At 33.1% G+C, this 25,126-nt stretch overlaps 1 protein-coding gene across 3 annotated transcripts in view; it reads left to right on the top strand.

Annotated features, from left to right (window-relative positions):
* The window catches only part of LOC145297691 (leucine-rich repeat serine/threonine-protein kinase 1-like), a 171,855-nt gene that overhangs the window by 76,021 nt on the left and 70,708 nt on the right, over nt 1–25,126 (top strand). For 2 of the 3 annotated variants that reach the window (XM_080143889.1, XM_080143890.1), the window contains exons 8-11: nt 5,270–5,445; nt 10,012–10,147; nt 13,862–14,000; nt 18,464–18,637. In XM_080143889.1, the coding sequence (XP_080000015.1) occupies nt 5,270–5,445; nt 10,012–10,147; nt 13,862–14,000; nt 18,464–18,637 (625 nt within the window). The remainder of the gene's footprint in view (nt 1–5,269; nt 5,446–10,011; nt 10,148–13,861; nt 14,001–18,463; nt 18,638–25,126) is intronic. The other variant, XM_080143888.1, reaches the window with a different exon arrangement.

The raw sequence follows: 25,126 nt of genomic DNA, 5'->3' as shown, positions 1-25,126 counted from the left end.
AATTGTTAATACTTTCTGCATTTTTTTTTTTACATCATTCATTTCCGTATTACGTTTAAGTTATTTTAATGCAATTTTCTTACAAATAAATCCACTATTTTACAATGTATTGTTTTACTGTGTACATTTTCAGCGACCCAATTAAAAAAAAAATTTTTTTTTTTCACGTTTAAATTAAAAGATATTTCAAAATTTGAATTTAACTTTAAGTATTATGGTATCCTGTTTAGTGCACATTTACCTATAAGTATGGCAAACCACTTATAATTCAATGGCTATAAGTTTTTTTTTTTTTCAAGAATAAACAATTATGAACAGAACGACTCATAGAAATCTATCTATATTCTTTTTTTCATTTTAATATACTTTCATAGAAATGTTTCTGTTATGTCACAAAAAACTATTTTCTTTACATCACAAGTGTCACGCTCATACATTAATTCCATAGTTAATATATACTGACCCAACGGGTCATGGGTAGTCTAGTATAAGCTAAAAGGTTGATTTGCAAATTATTGAAGACAGCAATGAGTCACCACTACTGCTGGCCACGAATGAGTGCTCCTCCATAGTTAACAATGAATTAAAGTATGGAATGGTCCCTGGCATTGGCAGGGCCATTTTGAACAACGATAGTGTATTAAGTTATTGCCAAGAACCACACAGGCAATTTATATAAATTGTTTATAAAAGTTTTGTTTTAGTAAAAGAAGAAAATGAAACATATATATGGGCATGTATGCAATGATGGGAATAAATAAAATATTGAGAAGGGTCACCAGTTAGTAAGTGCTAACTAAAACATTAACAGTTTTGTAAATGAAGAATTGAGAAAAATAAAATTTTACAGCAGAACATTTTTCAATTTTTTTTTTTAATCACATTTTCATCCCAAACAAAGGCACAGTGCCACTTTGATGTAGGGGGCTACTATCAGGGAGATAAGTTGCAGGGATACTCTGTAGAGAGTTAAGCAGCAAGATGTCTATTCACATTACACTTGAACTTCTGCATGTCAGTACAGTTGGCGAAGCAGAAACCCAGAAGGGAGTTCCAAAGTCTAGCAGTTCATCCAAAACAAGGCATAGTGCCACTTTGATGTAAGGGGCTACTATCAGGGACATAAGTTGCAGGGATACTATGTAGGGAGTTGAGCAGCAAGATGTCTGTTCACATTACACTTGAACTTCTGCATGTCAGTACAGTTGGGAAGTAGGAACCTGGAAGGGAATTCCAAAATCTAGCAGTTCTGGGGAAGAAACTATTAGAGTAGAAGGCTTTCTTACATCTAGGGATCTCTACTGTGTAGGGGTGGGATTTTGCTGCTTGTAGGTTGGGGGGTACAAGGTTTTGTAGTTCGTTGGAGCATCCACTATTAAAATACTTGTAAAATAGGCAGAGGGATGCAACATTTCATCGATGGGACAGAGGTTGAAGCTCAGATGACAGTTCAGGACCTATCAGGTTGGCGACTCTCTTTTGAACCTTGTCCACAAGTGAGAAACTAATAGCGGATGCACCAAATGTGACAACAATACTCCATACATGGGCGAATGGTGACTTTGTAGGGGTGCAGGATGTTCATTTATGCAAATTCGTGTTTGATGAATAAAATTGAGTAAAAAGTCACAAATCAAAATGTTCATAGTGTGAATAACATATGTATGTGAGTATTTGGCAGTGTGGCCTGTGTATGTGCATTGGTTTATCTTGTTCTGTTAGTGTGTGTATAGCTGTGAGTACCAATTTGTTTCTGTTCACCTGACTCTTGCTAGTGTGTAAGAATGTGTGTGCAAGATAAACATGGCTTGAATGGGGAATGGGAGTCATTGAAGATTCCTGTTTGCCTTCCCCAGCCAAAATCATGGGGAGGGGGTACTTTTTTGGATTCTTCAGTACGGCTGGATGGTGAAGTCTCTCTCATGCTTTTTGGCTGTTTGTTTCATCATTTTATAGGAATTTATTAGTTCACATTGGCTTATTAATTTGACATAGACTTGTTATTCTTGGGGTTTAAAACGATTTTCATTATTGAAAATACTTTGAGTTAACACATTCATGTGAAAACTTACTTGCTTTTAGAAGTGAAGAGGAAAGCGAATCCAAATGAAGTGGAAATAGAAAGAGAGTAGCGTTTAGAGCTATTTGTTTTTTAGTGTTCGTTCGAATCACTTTGCAATTTAGTCACTACGAAGGCCTTGCTATTGGTGAGATTACAGATGACTTCTGCACTCTGTATTTCATGGATTTGGACTCTATACATTGTGTCCTCTCTTGCATCTATCTCATAGTACATCTGAATATCTCAGAAACTAGAAAGCATGGTAGACTGAGGAAACGTGGTTCGTGCGTATAAGAAATCCATCTTGGGCAAATCTGGAACCGGGCAGCTAGAAAGTTCAAATTATTTTTGATGTATTGTTTATTTTCTCCCTCTTGTCTTTTTTTTTTTCTTTGAGGGTTACCATCAAGTATAATCTTTTGTGGAGAGCATATTTTTACATCTGATAAAAGCAATAATAAGGAGAGGAGAGGCCTCCATTCAGTCTTGAGAGACAATGGATAAGATGTAAGGGTGTTTTCATGGAGAGTTAATTGCTAAGCAAGGATTGCGCCATCTCCAACCATTCCTCTTCTAAATCGGCAACATTTGATTTCAGGGGCAACTTGAAACAATGCCACTATCAGTAAAGAGATCTCTTCCATACAGCACTAGATATTCCAAAATGGTCACCCATTTTAATATTGACTAGATTCAATGTTACTTAACTTCAGTGATCTGACAGGAACCGGTGCGTCAACATGAATTTGCTGTTATAGTACCTATTTACTATGCCTCCCCACGGGACAGAGTTAGACACCAGGGTCGTTTTTTAATGTGGAGAAAAGGTACAAAAATAAAAAAGTCTCAGTCGTGAAGGATTTCTCCTAGTAAACAACATGTATAAACATTTCAAGATATTAAAAACTTGAAGCATAATAATCTTTATTAAAATAACTGTATTTAGAATTCAATAACCTTTTATGGAGGTTTTCTTTCAAATGAGTTATAAACGGCATGCGCTGGAATAGAAGAGATGGTAAGCTAATTTTAGATGCAGTTACGTATGATTTGAGCTCAGTTCTACCTTGGTTGATTAGCTCATAAACCATAATGGTGCAAAACGTATTTATTCTCAAAGTATATTTATATTTAAAAAATCACCATGTAGATTTTGAACGGTGAGGACACATTTACTTCCAAAGTATATTTGTATTTAAAAAAAATCTTTGTAGATTTTGAACATAATCTTTGAATAAGAATCTATGTTAAACCTATTACGTTTACCATTTTACTGAACAGAAAAATCCAAAATTGATTTCTGTTGAAAAAAATGTAAACATTTATAGGGTGGAATGATAAATTTGTCGCCCTAAAGAAAACAACACTACAGCTTTATTTTTATAATTTTATTGAAAAAATCAATTCAGGTAATTTGATTATGTAGTAGAGCTGACATCTATTCAATGTAGCCGCCTTCAGCCTCTATCACCACCTCGATACGGGTTTAGAACTGGGAGCATACCTTTTCCACAAGTGCTGGTGGGAGCTCAGCGAATACTTGGCGGATGGCGGCGATCAGGCTAGCTTTGGTGTTGTGGGAGGTCATGTTAGTGATGTTTTCGATGTCTGACAAAATGAACTAGTCCAGTAAGTTCAGATAGGGGGAGAAGGGGGTGCAGCAAGAAAAAGGTACAAAGTCGTAGCACTCCTGAAACCAAACCCAGGTCTCTTTGGACTTGTAGGTTTGCGCCGAATCCTGCTACCACACCAAGTGTGTGCCAGAGGATGACCACACTTTTCAGCACACCGAGGTACACTTTGGTGTTGACTTTCAAGCCGACTTTGAAGATGTGAGGTGGTATTATGTGGCCCTGTCTTTAAACCACACCAAAGACCATAACCGTGGCCAGAAAATTTGTTGAGCTGTGCCCTCAAACGTTGAACTGTCCAGATTTGCATTTTGAGGGCGTTGACAATGGTCCTGTTGTCATAACTTGGATCGGTAGAGAGCATGAGTTGTACAGTGGCGCATCTCTGATCTCGCTTGTTGAACATTGTGTCACTTTCAGACATGATAGAAGGCTCCTATCACTTTTTGGATTTGTACACAACTGGCCAACTAGTAGGTGGTTTACAACAAAAAAAGAAAACCGGTTTTCATCAAACAGAAACAGAATCATGTCGTCTAGGGTGACAATTTATTGTTCCACCCTGTATAAAAAGTTTGATTAAAATTGTTTTAATTCTTTTATATTTGTTAAGGTTTTATGTCTGTAAGTTTTGCGCATAATGTTACGGTCATTCTTTACGGATCAACAATCTATTCATCTCTCAATATTAAATTCAGTAATATTGAATTAAATAACTTTGAGTTCAACGATCTCCTTCAATGGATATAATTCTTTAAAAAAAAATTTGACAATTCTACAGGTTATTTATATGGGATTGAAGCATTAGTAACAATAAACAATACCAGAAAGATTTAAAATATTTTATTAATTTTGAAGGAATAGTTCTTTTGAATCTCTTAAAGGAAGGAGAGTGGAGTTTCTTTTTAACTGCAACAGTTTGCTTATAGCTCTAGTTTATATGTATGATTCAACCTTAGTTCTGCCTTGGTTGATTGGCTCATAAATCACATTTACTTTCAGTACATATATTTCAAAAGAAAAGTTTGTAGGTTTTGAACAGTCTTTGAATTATAATCTAAGTTAAATCTGTTATGCTTACCATTATAATGTATATCTTTTGGATTCAGTCCATATCTTCCCAATTCATGCAGAATTGAACAAAGCATGATCTATAGATTCTAATTATGCATTAATTCGGCCTCCATTCAGTCTCAAGAGACAATGGATACCCCTTGTAAGGGTGTCTGCACAGGAAATATATTGTGAAGCAAAAGTTGGGTAATCTGCAACCTTACCTCTCCTAAACTAGCCTTCACTTAAGTTTGGTGGCAAGAAGTCCAGGATGACTGAAAGCAATGCTGGTATAAGCAGAGAGTAATATGACAGTGAATATATCATATCTAAAAAAAAACTAAAGTCAATATTATGCACAAACAACTGTAAAGTGTGGTAATTTACGGGGTATGCATATTTACACCTTGTTGTCAAATACTTTGCTTGTGGTGCTAACGGGTAATATTGTTTTTTTGTATTTGAAAATTCTGTTTAATGTCTAATAATAACATGATTTTCTGTATTCTGTTTATTTTTCTAGTTTTCTCAAACAGTAGTGATGTTGTAAGAAATTGTGATAATCTTTCTATTCTGAACTTGTCCTTCAACACTCTACAGATGTTCCCAAAAGTACTGCCACACTGTCGAGGTCTTACCAAATTCTATGCTTGCCACAATCAGTTGTGTGGTATTTTAGACCCATGGTCCTGTCCTTTGGTAAGTATTAATATGAAAATTAGTCAGTCTTGATTATAACATATCTAATTATTAGGGCTGTGACAACAGAATATTGTTTTTCAATCTTTTGTCTCTCAAGTATATATCTGCCACGGTAAGACAGTCAATCAACCGAGAACCACATCAGTCTATATAAAGGCATGTAAGATATTAGCGGATATCTACTCAAGAGTCAAAACAATGAAAAGAATATGCTGTTGTCATAGCCCTAGTAATATATATATATATATATATATATATATATATATATATATATATATATATATATAATTTGTATGAGGTAATATGATTTAAGGAATAATCATTTATGTTGGCTCCAAGACTTTAACATAAACAACTAATCTGTGTACAATCATTTCTGAGATGATACAAATTTTTATTGGAATAGTCTTTTCATTAGCACTTGAATTGGACATGAAATAGAAAATTAAAATATAGGATCAAGACTAAAGTGAAGATAATCAACTTTTATACAGCAAATCACAAAGTCTATCGAAAGATACAAGTTAGCTAAAAAAACTTGTGCATATCAAAGCAAATGAGCATATAGGATAAACAAAGGGTCACAATGAGGGAAATAAAGGTTGCTTACATTTTGGGTATATATAATACAATGCTAAATACAATCTATATATATATATATATATATATATATATATATATAAGTGAAAATGTGTCTGTGTGTGTGCATCTGTGTACATTTCCCTTACAAATAACTCTGTCAATTTTCTGTCTACAGACTCGAGATTTGGCATAAAGGGTATTGAGATATGGGAAAATCTTTTTAATCGGTTGTCCGCCAGAAATTTTGCTGTTAAAAGGTCAAAGTTCAATGATTTGACCTTTGAGAACTCTACCAAACTCCTCTGCCAATTTTGGGTCTAAACACTTGAAATTTTAGATATAGATTACTTGGACAGGGATCTAACTTTATAATTCTATTCAATCCCAAAACAATAAATGCTAAGGGGTTAAAATTGGGGTCAAAGTTTAAAAAAATTGACGTCTGCAGTCTCTACTAACTTTCTCTATGGTAGTTAAGGAATACTATTATATAGAAAGGCATTACCGTATATATTCACACTTTTTAATATATACATAGGCATGTAAAGGTATGAACAGTACATAGGGCCCGAGCAAAGCTGGGCAGAACTGCTAGTATATCTATAAAAGTGAGAATGCCTCTGTGTGTGTGTGGCTGTGTACATTTCCATAACAAATAACTCTGTCAATTTTCGGTCTAGAGACTCGAGATTTGATATAAGGAGGATCGGAATTTGGGAAAATCTTTTTAATCAGTATTCGGCCAGAAATTTGGCTGTGAAGGGGTCAAAGTTCAATGATTTGACCTTTGAAAACTCTACAAAACTCCTCCGCTTGATTTGAGTCCCAAAAAATGAATGTTAAGTGGTCAAAATTGGAGTCAAATTAATCAGCCAATTTCTGGTCTAAACATTTGAAATTTTACATAAAGAGGATTCAGAGATAAGACAAGCTTTTTAATCAGTTTTGGTTGAAAATTTGAGCTGCCAAGGGGTCAAAGTTCAAAAGATTTGACCTTTGCGGTGTTTAGCAAACTATTCAGCCAATTTTTGGTCTAAACATTTGAAATTTATACATAATGGGTATTCAGACATTTGGCAAGCATTTTAATCCGGTTTGGGGCAGACATTTGGCTGCCAAAAGGTCAAAGTTAAAAGAGTTGACCTTTGCAGATTCTACCAAATTTCTCCGTCAGTTTTGGGTCTAAAGACTTGAACTTTTAGATGTAGGTAACTTGGACATAGGTAAAACTTTGTATTTTATTTGAGACCAAAACAATAAATGTTAAAGGGTCAAAATTGAAGTCAAAGTAAAAAAAATTGACCTTTGCAGTCTCTATGAAATTATTCAGACAAATTTTGGTTTAAACATTTGAAATCTTACATAAAGTGTGTTCACATAGTATATAGGGCCTGAGCAAAGCCGGGCTGAATTGCTAATATTTTATAAATTAAAAATTATTTTTAGGGGGAATAAATAATATATCTATAATACTGAGGACGTGTGTGTGTATATACTCAACAAATTTTTGATCTACAAACTTGAAATTTGATATATAAGATATTCAGACATGTGGAAAACTTTTTAATCGGTTTGCATCTGGAAAAAAGGTTGCTAAAGGGTCAAAATTTAAAAAATTGCTACCTGATTTTCATCTGTTGTTTCACGAATTCACGTACGTGAATGCTTCACATGACAGATTCCTTATGTTAAGAATAAACAGGTTTTTATAACACTTTTTAAATATCATGTCAAGCTGGCTTAATGGTTATCAAACTTGATTCACTGCCTTTAGGTTTTGGTTCATTCTCAGCTAGAGTATTTTTTTTTTTTACTTACAAGACGTGGGCTGTTTAGAAAAAACATAATACTTGCATGCACATGTCTCAGTTTCTGTATGAATTAAAATATTTATGCATATTTTACATCTGGGCCTGGTAGTATATGTATGAGTTTGGCCACACCTATGAAAACATTTTGTAAGATTAATTTGAAAATATTAAGACCCTCCCCCCAAAAAAACGTTATAAAATATTTTATTAAATGATTAAAATCTTACATTTTCTGAGCATTTCGATGCAATACACCTTTTTCAGGGAAGACTGTTGTTTTTTCTTTCTTCCTTTTCATTTTTCTGATGGTATTAAGCCTGTGGTGTCAGTCTTTCATAGACAGAAAGAATATGTCCAATCTTTTTGATGGTTGTTGTAAGTCTGAAGTTAATGTCTGTTCACAAAAGGGGAGTAAGCTCTCATAGGTGCTTAGGGGTGCACTCAGAGATTTGGGAACACTTAAATTGTCTTTTCTGATGATTTTACGTTAGCTTTTTTTTAATTTATTTTTTTTTTATTATGTTTTCATCCCAAACAAGGCATAGTGCCACTTTGATGTAAGGGGCTACTATCAGGGACATAAGTTGCAGGGATACTATGTAGGGAGTTGAGGATTACACTTGAACTTCTGCATGTCAGTACAGTTGGGAAGTAGGAACCTGGAAGGGAATTCCAAAATCTAGCAGTTCTGGGGAAGAAACTATTAGAGTAGAAGTCTTTCTTACATCTAGGGATCTCTACTGTGTAGGGGTGGGATTTTGCTGTTTGCCGGGGTACTTACGTCAAGGTGGTACAAGGGCTTGTAGTTCGTCGGAGCATCCACTATTAAAATACTTGTAAAACAGGCAGAGGAATGCAACATTTCATTGATGGGACAGAGGTTGAAACTTAGATGGCAGTTCAAAACCTATCAGGTTGGCGACTCTCTTTTGAACCCTGTCCAGGAGTGAGAGACTAGTAGCAGATGCATCAGCCCAAATACTCCATACATCGACACAACACACAGCTTCTTATCATTTAATCAACCAAAATATGCGAAAAAGATGAGTCAAGAAAGTTCTAGAAAGAAACAACCCAAAGTACAGGGAGATGGAAACAGCACAACAGGATGAACATCAAAGCATCTTTTCACCTAACTCTAACCATATTACCCCCACCTACGAGGGTCGTTCCAAAAGTAATTCATCCTATTTCCTAACTTAAAAAAAAGAGCTACGAAGATGGGAGTGGTACCATGAAAACGAGCAACCTTTTGTGCTCCAGAATTTAATTTTCTACATAGTCACCACCATTCTCAATACACTTTTGCCTGCGATGGTGTGGTGGCTATGCATGAGGGTCTAGAGCACTTTATCATTCAAATCTCTGTCGCCACTCTGAAATTAACAAACCGTCTCTTAGCTGTGCTAACATGAATTTTATTGGCTTTGTAAACATTCAACAAGCACTGGTGAATGTTGATCGATTCAATTTTTTCTGCATAGAGGAATTCAATGTTGCATCTCTTCTTCTTACTCACGTCCATGACACGAGTTGCTTTTTTAGAGTCTACTAGTGATGGGACGATTCCAGAATTTTTTTTGCTTCCGATACAATTCCTGATTCTGTACTAAATTCCTGATTCTGATTATTTATGAATCTCTAAATATTTTACTATAGAATCCCCCCCCCTCGATTACCATAAAAATACATGTTAAATGTGCAAATATTTTTTTAAATGCATTAAATGTAAAAATACACTTGCGGAGAATGATCTATAGATTTAAGTTTTACTGTAAGTTTAAAATCAATAAATATTTATTCTTTTATTATTACTACCAGCTGTGGAAGATTTTTGTTTTAAACAAAATCAAATAAAACAGATGATTAAAAGAATCGTTTTTGGCATTGGAAAATAGGCACAAATTTTTCCAATACCGATTCTGATATCCTCTTAAAAGTTCTGATTTTCCTGATCTGATTAATCATCCCAACACTAGAGTCTACAACTGTCAATGTCTGCAACAAAAAAATCAAACTTTCAGGTCATAAATTCATGAGTTCAATCATTATAATAATGCAATTTTCAATCCCCCTGTGCTCCATACAGGAAGAATAAAAAATAGGAGGCATTACTTTTGGAATGTCCTTCATATGATTTAATAATTTTCATGATATTCTTATTTTACAGGACACGCTGAATTTGTCTCATAATTACTTGACCGAAATACCGGGCAGTTTGGAAAATTTTTGGTCATCGACGTTGCAGTATGTTGACCTCAGCTCTAATCAACTGACGGAAATCAGTGAAAGTATTGTAAGGCTTTGTAAGTAAAACAAACACCTTTTTGCACTTTTTTTACTAACACATTACCACTTATTAAGGCCCAAAGGCCACTCAAGGACAAGATTAATGGTTTGTGTCAAGTGGATGGTGAGACAAACACAAGTAGAATTGGAGACCATGGTTGATTTGATTACTTAATGGGATAGCTAAATAAGAATTTGTTAACATTGGACTTGAAAATGATTATGCTGTAGTTAAGTGGGAAGCAGCTCTGTGGTATTGCATTCCACAGATGGATAATTCTTGAAAAGAAACTCTGCCCATGGAAGCTTTGTTTGGTTTTAGATACACAGAAAAAGAAAGGAAAATTATTGGCAGTGGTTGTAACTAGATGAGTTTTTACTGTGAATGTTTCAGGGGAGGGGCAGATATTGGAGCCCAGTCGAGCATGTACTATGAAAATAATGACAGAGTACAAAATGACTTCTGGGAGAAAGGTGCTATTGGGTAAATAAGAGGACCCCCCTCTCCCCACTAGAGTAAAGTAAGTCTTCGATGTTTTTGACATAGTATGATCACAAAGATTTGGATGGTTATATTTGTTGGATATTGACTGGGCAACGCCGAAAGGTGTGCTGGTCGATGATTATTATGATTATTCAAGCCTAAAAGTTTTGTCAGCTAAAATATGTTTCAGAATAATCAAAATATTTAGAATAAATATTTTTTTACATGAATTTAAGAAGGCAACTTAAAAATGTTATCATAACAATTTAGTTGACAACTTAGGAATAATGACATGTAAAAACATCAAGTGATTATCTTAGTAACGTATACTAATGATGTTATTTAGAGGGGGAGATGGTCTTTTTGGAAATACATGAAAATTAGAGAGAAAACAGTTAGTCAGAGTCGGGAGAGAGAGAGAGACTGTCAGGAGATCATTATGGTTTTTAGCAGAGGGTCTAAAATGGCGATAGTCAGAACATAAACAGCGTGCAACTTTCCAATGGCGAAACACATGGAATAAAAAGTTGCACAAAATAAAACCCGAGGCTCTGTCCTTGGGGAGAATTTTCATTGCAGCTTTCTGTCAAAACCAGACCGATTGGCCAGATGTTGAAACCTTAAATAAATGTACTTCAACCCTTGTGTTGTAAAGATATTTACTGTATATTTCGACATATAAGGCACTGTCAGATAAGACGAGGTACAAAATTGGAGCAAATTTTAATAAATTTATCATATATTGGTTGTATAAAACGACTGCTAAATCACAAAACATCACTGTTTGTTTAGCCTAGGCTAGAGATCCTCCCATGTTATACAGACATTGCATATTTATAATAATAATCTATAATATAAATCTCACCTGTCTGTTTAAATACATGTATGTATGTATGTATGTCTGCCTAAAACCTTCAACAGAGGTGATAGATTTTAAGGAGATCAGTATCGTTTTGAAGCTCGACCCTTCGGACGACAAATATCGAAAAATCGGCTAAAAACATTAATTCCTTCACCCTCAACTGAGCACTTTTCTACAAGGAGGAGTCGCTTTTTTCGTTGACATTTTCGAAAGTCATCCCCTCTTTTTTATTTTCTAACCTATGTCACTTTCGGTTTGGTGATGAGCGCAACAGCAAACACGTCATGTTTTTTCATGTTTTTTTTCTTCTTTGCAGTACGGATTCAAACCTTCCTGGCTACTACCACTTTTTTTTTCTTTTTTGGCTCAACACACACCTCCAAACACTCAGACAACACCGGGCACCCAAGCTAGTTTATAATAAAAACATATCAATTGGGCCTTTATTATGATAAGATACAGCAAACAAAGTATTGTGCTATCATATCGATGCACAGTTTGGGATTAATATCAATTTGACAAAGCATTTAGTTTAAAATCAATGGTCTATAACGTTTGCCCGATTGTAACGAGTTAAAAAGTTTAGTTATTTAATGTTGTTACATTTCTGAAATGTTATTGATGTTGGACATTTTTCGTATTTTGATTAGTAAATGTCGCCTTTTTTTGTTATTTATATTAATAAAAATATGATTAACATTTTTTGTTACCTATCTATTTATGGATCTATAATGAGACATTTGTCTGTAAACAAAACGAATTGAACTCTTCATTTATTTTATGAGGTGAGGAAAGATTGTTGCATCAGCCATGACTTTTGTGTACAGACATTTCTAATTATCATAGACTTGATGTTATTGCTATACATCTACTAAAGCCTGATTATCACAGCTGGTGAATTTCAAAAATGCAATCTGGACGTGAAGACACTTTAGAAGTATGATATGCAATAAAATTTTATTTTAAACTTGGAAAAAATGCCACAGAAACGTATGGAGTACTTCAGACTGCTTTTAGACCGTCTTACATGAATCTAGCATCCGTTTTTGAGTAGCATATGAGATTCAAGGATGGCAGGGAATCTGTGAGGGATGTGAGATGTGGGAGGAGTACGAAAATCAGAACACCAGAGTTGATTGGCCAAATAAAGAATTTCATGGATAAGGACCGCCGTGTGGCTAAGTGCACAGTTTGATGTCAGTGTGGGAACTGTACACATAATTATTTGTGAGGAACTGAAGATGTGGAAGACTTGTGCTAAGTTTGTCCCAAAGATGCTCAGAGAAGATCAGAAAGAAAGATGTTGTCATGGCAGTAGAGAGATGGTCAATCTGAACAATTCAGATTTTGCAGGTCCTGATGCTCTGGTGACCTGTGATGAAAGCTGGATCTATTGCTATGACCCAGAGACCAAGAGACAGAATTCCCAGTGGAAGCATGCTGGCTCTCCCAGACTCAAGAAGTCCAGACAGAGTAAATCCACCCAGAAACTTATGATGATCCCTTTTTTTGACCACTGACATGATCAACATGCACTGGGTTCTCACGGGGCAAACAATCAACAAGAAATACTATGTTGAGGTTTTAAAGGAGTTCAGGGAGAGATTCCGTCAGAACAGACCAGCATTCTTCAAATTGGGTCAGTGGCATTTCCACCAGGACAATGCACCAGTCCACAACTCCATCCTTGTCACAGACTATTTGACCAAGATGGACATCAAGACAGTTCCTCACCCTCCCTATAATCCAGAGCTTGCTCCCTGTGACTTTTGGTTATTCCCTAAGCTCAAGGAAAACCTTATAGGCTGTTGATATGAGACAATTGAGATGGAAGAGGCTATGACAAGGGTCAGTGACACGCTCACACAAGAAGACTCTCATGGGGCCTTCCAGAAGTTGTTGGAACAGTGCAAGTGCATTGCAGCCGGAGGAGATTACTTCAAAGGGGATTAGAGTTTCATGCATGTATTATCAATAAAAGTGCGCATGCGAAAAAGTTTGGAAGCTTATCGAAGGCACCTCATAGCTGAGATTATTTAATGTCTGTAATCTGTTGACATAAACGAGTGCAAGAAATATGGATAAAAGGAAAAAAAAATTGAGAGAAAATGTTCAGTGATTTGACTGGAGCAACAAATCAATTACTATTTTCCTATCAGTAAAATGTAGTTTTAACAGTTCCATTGAAGTCAACATGTAAATAGTTCCCAAATCGAGATTCAAACCTTTTACAAAAGTGAAAGTTTCATCAGCAAAAACATGAAACTAAGATTGGAATATTATTATGAATAATCAAAATAATACAGTAATTACATATTATCAATACGAATATTTGTCTTGAATGTATTTTTGAAACTGTTAAAAAATATTACATTTTTTTTCTAGATTCTTTGAGTGAATTAAAGATTTCAAATAACAAGATAAAGTATTTACCTCACACCAAGTCTTGGGGTTGTGTTAACTTGAAGGTTTTAGACCTTGGGAACAACAATCTTGGTCTAAATTTGGACAGCAATAATAAAAGGTAAGAATTAACAATGTTTCTGAATTTTTTTAAGTGAATATTGATAATTTGTATTATTTGCGTCATTTTAACTATTTTTCTTGTCTTCAGTGTTCTTCTCACGTTGGTGTTAAACTCGGAAATCTGCACAATCCACAATCGTATTTTGAGTGTCGTCCACACTGAGGATTGAACCTTCAACCTCCAGAAGAGTGTAACTTACAACTGAATTTTACCAAATACTTTATCCACTACAGCGCCATGGCATAGTGCATAAAGTCGTAGTTCAAAATTCCATGTAGTTTGACAGAAAGATACCTGAATTCAATAAGATACATTTGAAGAAGGTCAGAGATTGCATCGACTGAAATGTGAAAATAACACTCAAGATGAGAACAGTAATCCAAATAACCCGAATAATGAGAATTTACAATGGTCAATGTTATGCTTTATTTGTGCTTTATAAACTATTAATATACATGCAAGTTTCTAGATATGATTTTCCTAGGTACACCATGAAATCGCATCCAGTGGTGAGACCCAAATTTGGGAGCTTTGCAGAGTGTGCATTCATGTCTCAGTTGCTATGACTGTCAGGTTCATTTTGACCCAAAATGGTAGAATTTTTGACATGAAATACAGTGATATAGTCATATATGACAATCGTTTGCCAGTGACGGTAATTTGGTATGTCCGAGGTGTAGGGAATGTTTCTGGAGGGTAGCTATGTCCTGAGCATAGTACACCAGCTCCCTGGTAGTAAACTATGATGAATAATAAGCACAACCCTGTTACATTAAGAAGTTCATATGTTTTCTGCTTGATGAATCTTTTGTTGAATTCTCAGCATCATTAATTCTCTCTAGAGAATTAATTATCTAGACTGGGACTGGAAAATGTATGCTGCATAAAACGAGTGATGACACATGTTTTATGAAGATAGAAATTATTTTATTTGAAGAAGAAACACAAAATTAAAACTCGAAGTTAGCTAAGGTGGGCTCTAACACTCCACCTATCACGAATGGAGACTGAATTCCAACTAACAATTTTTCTCTCATGGTAACAAAAAATGATAGAGAAAGAGAGAGGAGAGAGAGAGAGTATGGATACATATTAAAAACAAAAAGACATTTTATTAAGTCTGCTAATAGTTTTAATCTTTAACGAAATTGGTGTCAGCTAACATTGATCTCACGCTTAGCCCAGCAACCATCATTCTTTGTCACTAAGTTGTCAACCCCAACTGAGGGAGAGACTGCATTCTTCACTATGTTTTAACACATTTTTAAAATTTTTACTTATCTCCCCCAAATACAGAAAAATTTTGCATGATATTTTTAAATGTGGAGAGCTCTAGCTTCCTCCCAAAAAGGTGTTTATTATTATGTCATACAGATTAATAGCATTCATAATTACGAAAAGAAAACACTATAAATACATGTTTGAAGATACCAAAAACTTGAAGCATACAAAATTTTACCAAAATTACTGGTTTTTCCATTAAATAATCCAAAAAAGATTGCTATGCTATATTTACTATCTCTGGGTTGAATATGTTTTGTAGTAATGTGAAACCCTAGGAGAGTTAGCATAAATTTTTATCCGTACAATGAAAACTCTGTTGTATTGTATATTTTTGACATAGGTTTATTGATAATCGTTGCAATATTTTTAATAAAATGTAGGGCATGATTAAAGAAGATGGGAAGGTTTTACTTCTAGATACTGGCAGTAGGAACTGACCAATCAATTGGAGCCATGTTCTGCTAGCAACCAACCAGAAACCGGAATCACTCTATAAAAATACTGGATCTGTTTTGAGTTCCAACGCATAATTGTTTGTGTCCACATGAGAAAGATCTTTGCTCTATGTCTGCAGACTTTTAAAGTTCAAGGCTTATACAGATTAGCTACCCACTCGAAACTCTATTTTTCATTTCAGAACTTATACAGATTAGCTACTCACTAAAAATTCTATTTTTCTATCTAAGGATTTATACAGATTAGCTACTCATCAGAAACGCTTCTAAAATTAACCATGGCTTTCAATTCAAAACAAAGGTAAAACTTAAAAACGAATAAAACATTATGTCAGAAAAATGTAAATACAAAATGATAAGACACAGATGAAGAGTCTACTAAAACCTAAAGAAAGCCGTAGATTAAAATGATATTGCAGAAAATATTTGAGTGAAGAAATAAAGATAGAGAGTGAAAAATACAATAAAGAGTCAACTTACAATGCTCTGATCCCCAGCTGGCATCAATTGTGATGGATGGCTCTCGTCTGGGTAAGGCCCCGTGTTTTGACAAGCTTCTGGGTTTGACCTTTACTCCTGATCTGAAATGGAACACGTACATCAAGTCTGTTGCCAAGGTCGCTGGAAAGATGGTGGGATCTTTCTACCGCTCCAGAAGATATCTCACTACTGATGCAATTCTCTATCTATATAAAAGCCAAGTACGTCCAAGGATGGAATACTGTTGCCATATCTGGGCAGGAGCGGCCAAAAACAGCCTATCATGCCTTGACAGAGTACAAAATAGACTTCGTGGCTTAGTGGGGGATGCCCTTTTCTCTACCCTGCAACCTCTCTCCCATAGAAGAGACGTTGCGAGCCTATCCTTGTTTTATCGTTATTTTCATGGCAGGTGCTCGTCTGAACTCCAATCTCTGGTCCCCCCTCGCCAATCTTTCACGAAAAACACCCGTCTAGCTGAATCCACTCTGAAAAATTTCCTCCACTCTATATCTGTGCCTAAATCAAAACGCGGATTCCATGAACAAAGCTTCTTTCTTAGAACTGCATGCCTGTGGAACTCTGTTCCGTCTGCCTGCTTCCCTCCGGACTACAACTTGGATGTCTTCAAGTCCAATGTTAACAAATTCCTAATGAACCGCCCCCTTAATTAAACACTTCATCAAATCTCCACACTAACGTAATGTACTTGCAATAACCCTTATCCCTGAGTGGCTTCCGGGTCTTGATAAGTGGTGATCACTGTGTAAAAAAAAAAAAAAGTGATAAGAACTGAATGCTCGCACATGGGGGGAAAAAGTAAATAAGATACATTAAATATAGATAAAATAAAATTATTTATTTCTATTCTTAGAGAGAAGAAAGGCAATGCTCAAAATGTTGAGACATTTAAAGAGATAAAAAAATATACAATGAGGACTGTGAAGTAAATCACTAAATCAGGGATAGGCAACGGAAGCATCTTACCAACAATAAGTCTGATGGAAACTCTTAAGAAAAAAGGTCTGGCAAAGGAAGATAAACACTAGTGGACTTATTCTACACCAGACTGAACACTGTAAGATGACCAAACAAAATTAAATATGATATTTCACAAAAGCCATATCATACTTCACATCTTTTTTGCTATTAAAATGAAAATTTTTGTTAATATTAAGATAATCATCTTAAATGGTTTTCTGTATTCTTATATTTTTCTTGTGTAATACAAATTAAATACAACTATGTTTGTGAAGCTAAAACATAAGAATAATTTACACTTTCATGTATTTTTTTAATATGCACTAAAATTTCAACCTCCTAAACGTATTTAGTGCTTCCAAGTCTGAAGATACTGACTCCCTGAAAAAAAAATACACCAAACATTGATGTTGTTTGTTTTTTTCCTTTCTCTTTACAAAACTCAGTCATGTTCTGCAAAGCCATATGTTGGACTAGTTCTTCAATGTGCAGCCATTTTATGTCTAAAATCAAACATATTTTTGTACACTTGTATTATTTGCATTATACAGACTACTATTGTACTCTTTAGTGTTATTTTCACAATATTGTAGACATGTGGCATAGTGGATAGAGTACTTGGTAAAATGAACTTGTAAGTTAAACTTTTCTTGAGATTAAAGATTCAATCCTCAGTGCAGATGACACTCAAAATACAATTGTGAATTGCTTAGGATTTCTACTCGGTCATTGCTGACAGACTGAGAGCTTGCTACCCCATAAATTAAATAAAGATTTCCATTCAAAATTTTGTGCAGATTCCAGAGTTTGACAGAAAGATTCCCAAGTTCAACAAAATATAACCTGAAGAAAGTCGAAAGTTATGAAATGAGAACAGTAATTACAAATAAAACGAATTATCTCCAAAACATAATATTTTTGTACACGATTGATTTGTAGATTCATTTGAACTTGAAGAGTTTTTGCTACAAACAACATCTCGTCTGCCCAAATGCTCACCCATTTAAGAATGGCCAGACTCCAAATTACACTGATTACAAAGTTTTGAAAATGTTTATTTGCTCATAATACGTTCCACTTTCAAACAGTTGGAGTCTGATCGTATAAGGAATCATATCTGCTAGGCTGATGCCATTCAGCACACCAACCTTGAATAAAACCAAGATACATAGCATCCCCCTTTTTGTAGAGATTACTATTATCTTTTTAATCCCTTTCCAGTATTGCCAAAAATCAAGTTTTTTATTTTATTTCTATCAGCAGATCACATTTCTATAAGCACATCCCATCAGATGAAGTAGACAGGTGTCATTTTGAAATTCCAGACTCAGTTCTTCAGAATCTAAATGAAATCAATTTAGAATCAAACAAACTGACCATGGTTCCACCTTGTGTACCAAAAATGAAATCTTTGGTTTTTCTCAACTTAAGCGGGTAATTTGAAAAGAAAATTTTTTTTTTTTTGTTTTAACAATATTTATATTTTTTTTTTCCTTATTTTAATAACTTCCTTATTTGCAATGTTTTTGAATTTTCTTACAGTTATATTTTTTTAGCAGGAAGACTCGATGTTGCTTGGGATTAAATGGTGAACTATGTCTATTTGCGCTATGCTCATAACACCATATTACTTTTTTTTTTATTGCCCTCCTCCACGTTTTGCCCTCCACCCAATATAGTCAGAAGAAGGTGAAACTTTGGAAAACTCTTTGAATAAGTGTCTGATATATATTTTTTCTTTTTGCTAAGTCTGCGATAGGTTAAATTTAGTTTTTTTTTTTTTTTTTTTTTTAATTTAAACTGCATTTTTCATTTTTTTTATTCAAAGCTTCTTTAGACTATATATTGGGTTTTTAGATATGTATGGCTAGGTTTCCTCCCTCTTGCCTATGTGTCTTTCTGGTACCTAAGGTACTTATGCTTTTATGTATTTTTGTTTTAATAGCATGTATATGCTAGTTAACATGTTGCAGAATAGATCTTGTAAGCTTAAATTTACTTATTTTTATTTTTTTATTTTATATATATATATATATATATATATATATATATATATATATATATATAGGATTGATATGTAGTTTGCTTGAAGCATTGTGTGGGATAGGTATGTAGTAGAGATTTAGAAGGCTGTCACAATGCGAGGAATGAAATATAGTCGTGGTTGGTGAAAGGAGACGAGAACAAGTGGCAATTTACAAATCAATAAGTACATACGTATATTTAATATATACATATATTTATTCAGTTGTATTGGTAAAATATCTTACTTGTTATGTCTGTGACAATATCCATTATTAATTTCGGAAAAAATTCCCTTTTCAAATGGTAGACGTGACAGATCGATTCAAAGTATGCTAGATGATGGAGAGGAAGTTGGATAGCTGTGTGGGGCCTCAGAGCAAATGTGAGGAGGGGATTTATGTATGGTCTGATTAGGTAATTAACATGTTTATATTTTTATTGATTATTTTTTAGTTTATAACTTGTTGCTTTAGCGTGAGCTTTTTTAATTTTGTATGTCTTCTGTCTATTATTTAATTTATGAATCTTCCACCAAAATGTTCTATTTAATAATTAGCAAATTTATTAATTCTAAGTTGTGAATACATACTTATGAAAATAATATCAACAAATTATAAACTATTATACATGTTTGTATATACGAAACTAAACTAAGCTAAAAAAAAAAAACATTGATCATTTCAGTCAGTTATTATAACTAACTAATTGATCCGAATTGAAAACCATACATAATTCAAATCTATTAGCTATTACAATTAAACTCATCAATTCTTACAATTATAATTTTTAAAATTATACAATTCAAAAACAACACTTATGTTTTGTTAAATTTAAAAATAATCTGAAAACTCCTTTATATCGTAAATGTCAATAATTAAATTTATTTAATAGTGAGGCAGAGTTACCTCCCTTGGAACAAATGTAACAAAATTAACTTTACTTATATTTATTAATTTTTTTATTTTCACAACGCATAGACATCCATATTCAACTAATAAGTAATTTTAATATAATTTTAATGTCTTTCACTGAATATTATTTAAAAAAAATTAAATCGATTTATATTATAAATAAATTCACTAATTTTTCCAATGCAAAATGTTAGTATTACAGATTATTTCAATCAATAATCATGTTATTAAGTTATACTTCATATCTACTAATGTTGAATTGTAAATTAATTAGTTACTTCTATTTACTTTAATTTTTTTATTTATTTGTTTATATATTTATTCATATTATTATCAATATCAGCACCATCATTTATTTTAATATTGAAAGTAATATTTTTAATTTTTACATTTCACAAACTTTACTCAATTCTACATACAACAATTTCCGAATTTATTCCTTATTTAAGCATAATTTTTGTTATCGTTGTATGTATTCTAATTCTCTAATAAGTATAATATGTTTCAGAGTTTCTTCCTCCGATAACATCTTATTTTAATTATAATTAAATAAGCGTATTGATTGATATAATAATTAAGTGATTGATTTTGCGCTACAAAACAGATACTGTCAAGAATTGTATAAGTTAACTGAATTAAAGGAATAAATTATAAGATGGTCAACATCATGAATTTTGGAATATAACTTTTTGTCATTTATTCTCTCTCTCTCTCTCTCTCTCTCTCTCTCTATATATATATATATATATATATATATATATATATATATATACATATTGTTGTTGTTTTTTTTTTGTTTTTTTAACGATTCAGTTATAATGATTTCAGAAGCTTGATTTTTTGTTTATTTATTTTAGAAAGTCACCCATAATTTGTTTGGACGTATATATAACATTTTTTTAATTTATTTTCAAAACAGTATATATATATATATATATATATATATATATATATATATATATATATATATATAGCTGTACCCGGCCATGCGTTGCTGTGGCTCAGTTTGTTAAAATGGGACACATTCTTCAAGAAAAATTGCATTTTGTTTGTTCATTTACTTTTATTATTTTTTGCAATTTTTTTAATTTCAATAAAAGTTGTTATTTTTTCCCCCCCAAAAAAAGATTAATTTTTTACCATAAATTGTTAGGTGAAAGCTTTTTTTATTTTCAGGAAAACTTGCACTTTTTTAAAGAAATTTGGCAGTAAACGTTTCTCTTTGAAAACGGAATTTTTATTATAAAAAGAACAGATGAATGCTTTACATGAACACTGTAAATAGTTAGGTGACAGTAGAGAAAAGTTTGATTCTTTTTTTCAAGAGAATGTACAAATTATTTTTTTTTTAACAGATGTTCAGAAAATAAACAGAAAAATACTTCCATCATTAATTATGCAAAAAAATAAATAAAATGTTGATTTAGTGTTTCACATTATGCTTATGAATTACGATAAAACTTGCTGAGTATGCGCTGTTTTACGGTTGTTGTAAAAATGGAACGGAAACTTAAATTTTGCTCCGTTTTAATCTTTCTTAATTTTTTAATTGTGCCCCCCCCCCAAACGAATATAATCAAAACAGTAACATTCAACAATTGTACTTTATGTATATAAAACACAAAATATTTAAAAAAAAAAAAAGAAAAAAAGTTAATAACGAAAGGGAAATAATTCCATTTTTAAACAAAAAAGTCAGTTTGGTATATCTTTTTGTTATTTTTTACATAAGTCCAGCTTACCATTCACATTGGAAATGTTGATATTTATAGGTTGTCGGGTACGTTTACAACGAATAAACATTCCAGTCTACCCATGTTAAGAAGGGATTTCGGAATAGACACCCCTAATCTTGTCAGCATACCCGAAAAGCTATAAAAGTTGACGTGTCGAATGTGAATGATGAGTTGGACGTAATGTAAAAATGTACCGAATTTAAAAGGGAACGAAATTCAAATTTCCGTTCCATTTTTACAACAACCGTAAAGCAGAGAATTCTATGCAAATTTTACTTAACTTACTGTATTAATGCTATTTGTTTAAGCAAAAGAAAAAAATATTTAGGTTTGGCTATAAATTCCTAAACTCATTTCACCCTAAATAATTTAGGTGACTGAAATAGGAATCCAATTGAATCTTTAATTTCCTGAATAATATGCGAGAAATTCATTTTTCTTCGAGTTATATCGAATTCATTGATACAGACTTTAGGGGCTTTTTTCGTAATGTTCCTGTAAAAATTATTTTTCATTGTTACAAATTACGATGCTTTATTTATATAAAAAAAGCAAAAATAAATTCTTGCGTTCATTTTTTATTTACTACTGAAAACCATAACTTTAGCAAACGTATTTTTTGTTTAAACAAAATAAAACATTTTCACTAAGAGTTAAGTAAAAATAATTATTTCATTATATTCTGCGATCATTATTTGATAAATACTGAAATTTTCATTAAAATTGGTTAATTTCCTGATTTTTGGTGAATTTTTAAGTAAAGGGAGGGGTCAAAATGTTTATACACTTTGAGCGTCGGCATTCATTTTGTCTGTACCTACCATTTTTCGATGAATATTTGATAGCAAAGCGACCACGTGTGGTTAATTTAAATTAAATTTCAATCACATGGTTACATTATCAATAATCATGTGATTAAACCCATTGAAAATTTACCGATATTGTAAACATATTCTGTGTAGTGGTGAGTGGCAACTGAGATTTTTAAGAAATCCGCGAGATCAGGAGAAAGGAATCTCCAGAAAATCGCTAGATTTTTAACTTTTATCATCTGAAATTTTCAAAAATCGCTAATTCACCCTCCCCGCCCCCCAAAAAAACTCCATATTTTAACTTCCTACCATAAAAATTTATAAATATAGTATATTTAGTATATTCAATATATAAAATGTTCCGTGTTTTCTCACTATATGTTTCTGGAATTATATTGAAGCGGTTAGCTCCCCAGAAGGCTTACATATTTTATCAGCTAGTTTTACCTGTTTTTTCAGAGAGGGTATTTTTAAAAAAATTTTTTTTTGCAAGAAACAAATCATAAACTCAAACTTTTTATAATAAAAGTTAAATTGAAATATACTGCAAATTAAACATCACAATAATGGTGCAACATATTTTGAAATTAGAAAAATAAAAAAGCAAAAAACTTTGTTTTAGCATGTTAAAAGTATTTAGGTTGGTAGATAATTAAATTCTACTGTATTGGTATAAGTTTTTTTTTTTTGCTGTTGTTTCTTGCTTTTTACAATTTTCGACTAAATACTTCTAAATTAAGCGGGGTTGCTTAGATCATATTTTAAGCTAAACTTCGGAGGTTGGAATGCCCCCCCCCCACCTAAAATGTACTTGGAAAAATCGATTTTATAGCGAGTTTAAGAATGGTTAGCCGAAAAAAAGATGGAAAACAAAACAAATAATCAATAAATAATTGTTACCAAAGGCAATAAATGCTACTTTTTTTACTTACATGAATGAGTTTATTTTATGTTTTAAAGTATTTTCAAGCGCTTTTCTTTATTTTTTAATCTAAAATTGCAGGTGTGTGGGTGCCAAATATCTCCAGATTTCTAGAATTCCCCGCTAGATTGCAAACGAAATCTCCAGATCTAGCAGGAAAACCGCTAAATTGGAAACATTGGTCACGTGACGGGAAGCGGTAATAAATAATTGTCCCTAAATAAAAAAAATGGCCTATCGGTACAAAGAAAACCACCTATTATTATAGAAAAATTAAGTATAATGTTATAATTAAAAAGAAATATATAAAAATACACATGGGTATAGTAAACATATTATACCAAAATGTGGAAGCCATCTGTCCAGTGGTTCTTTAGACTATTAATTGTGAACGAACCAAGAGTTACATTTTTATATATATAGATATACACAGTGCCGGCAAAAAGAAAGTCTGCACTTGTAATTTTTTCAAAAACTTCAAATTTAAGCTAAATTTAATGTAACTGTATAAACAACCTATACCTCATTTGATTCGCCTTTTATTCCTCTATAATTTTACCTGTTCATATTTGACTTGTAATTGAAGTATTCTAGTGGTGTTCATGTCAATTTAAAAAAATAACTTCAAATTGAGGAGGCAAAATAAAAGTCCGCAGCAACAAATTCGCTTAAAACCAGCTTAAATTATTGCCCCTAAATCAGTTTAAAATATCCACCAACAGGCAATAAAGCATCTCTAATTGTAATTGTTGTTGTTCCAGGTTATACAACGTAACAGTTATTCCATATGCCACGACTTTCTGTTAGTGATCGTCAAGAGCTCATTAATCTCCATCTTTCTGGTTTAACCAATTGAGAAAACGGTATGAAAGACTGTGCAAAAGCACCAAAGCACCAACAGTGTTCATGGTGCCCCTAAATCTTGTTGTACTAGCATTACTTCTAACAGGGAAGACAATGCTATCAAGATCTGCAGCCTCAGAAACAAATTTGAAATGGCTCTCGAAATCCAACAACAGTGCAATCTTGTTAAAAAGTGCTCTCTTTCTACGGTCAAGAACAATTAAAGAAATTTAATTTGCGAGGATATGTTGCAAGACGCAAGCCAATGATTTCTGTAAAGAACAGAAAGCATCGTCTGGACTTTGTCAGATGCAATGAAGATCATATTTGTCAAAAATCCTTTTTAGCAATGAAAGCAAGTTCAATAGGCTAGGCAGTGATAGTAGGCAGTACATCCGTCGGAGGAAAGACAAAGAATTTAATTCTAGGTGCTCAGTTTCAATGCTGCAAGGTGGTGGAGGAGGTTCAGTTTTGGTATGGGGCATTATTAGTCCCAATGGTCCAGGGCCTATAGTTCACTTGCAAGATCAAATTAATTCGACCAAGTACATTAATATGTTGACTGAGCATTTTCTACTTTACTTTGGTCAGAATTTGGATGATAATCCCATCTTCATGCAGGATAAGGTGGTAATGTCAAGAGGTTCCTGGAAGAGCATGATATTCCGTGTTTG

The sequence above is a fragment of the Euprymna scolopes genome, chromosome 18 (genome assembly GCF_053919585.1).
Source record: "Euprymna scolopes isolate OS-2025 chromosome 18, ASM5391958v1, whole genome shotgun sequence".
Taxonomy (NCBI): domain Eukaryota; kingdom Metazoa; phylum Mollusca; class Cephalopoda; order Sepiida; family Sepiolidae; genus Euprymna; species Euprymna scolopes.
Note: the sequence above shows the minus strand (reverse complement) of the source record. Positions and strands in the feature narration are given on the sequence as shown.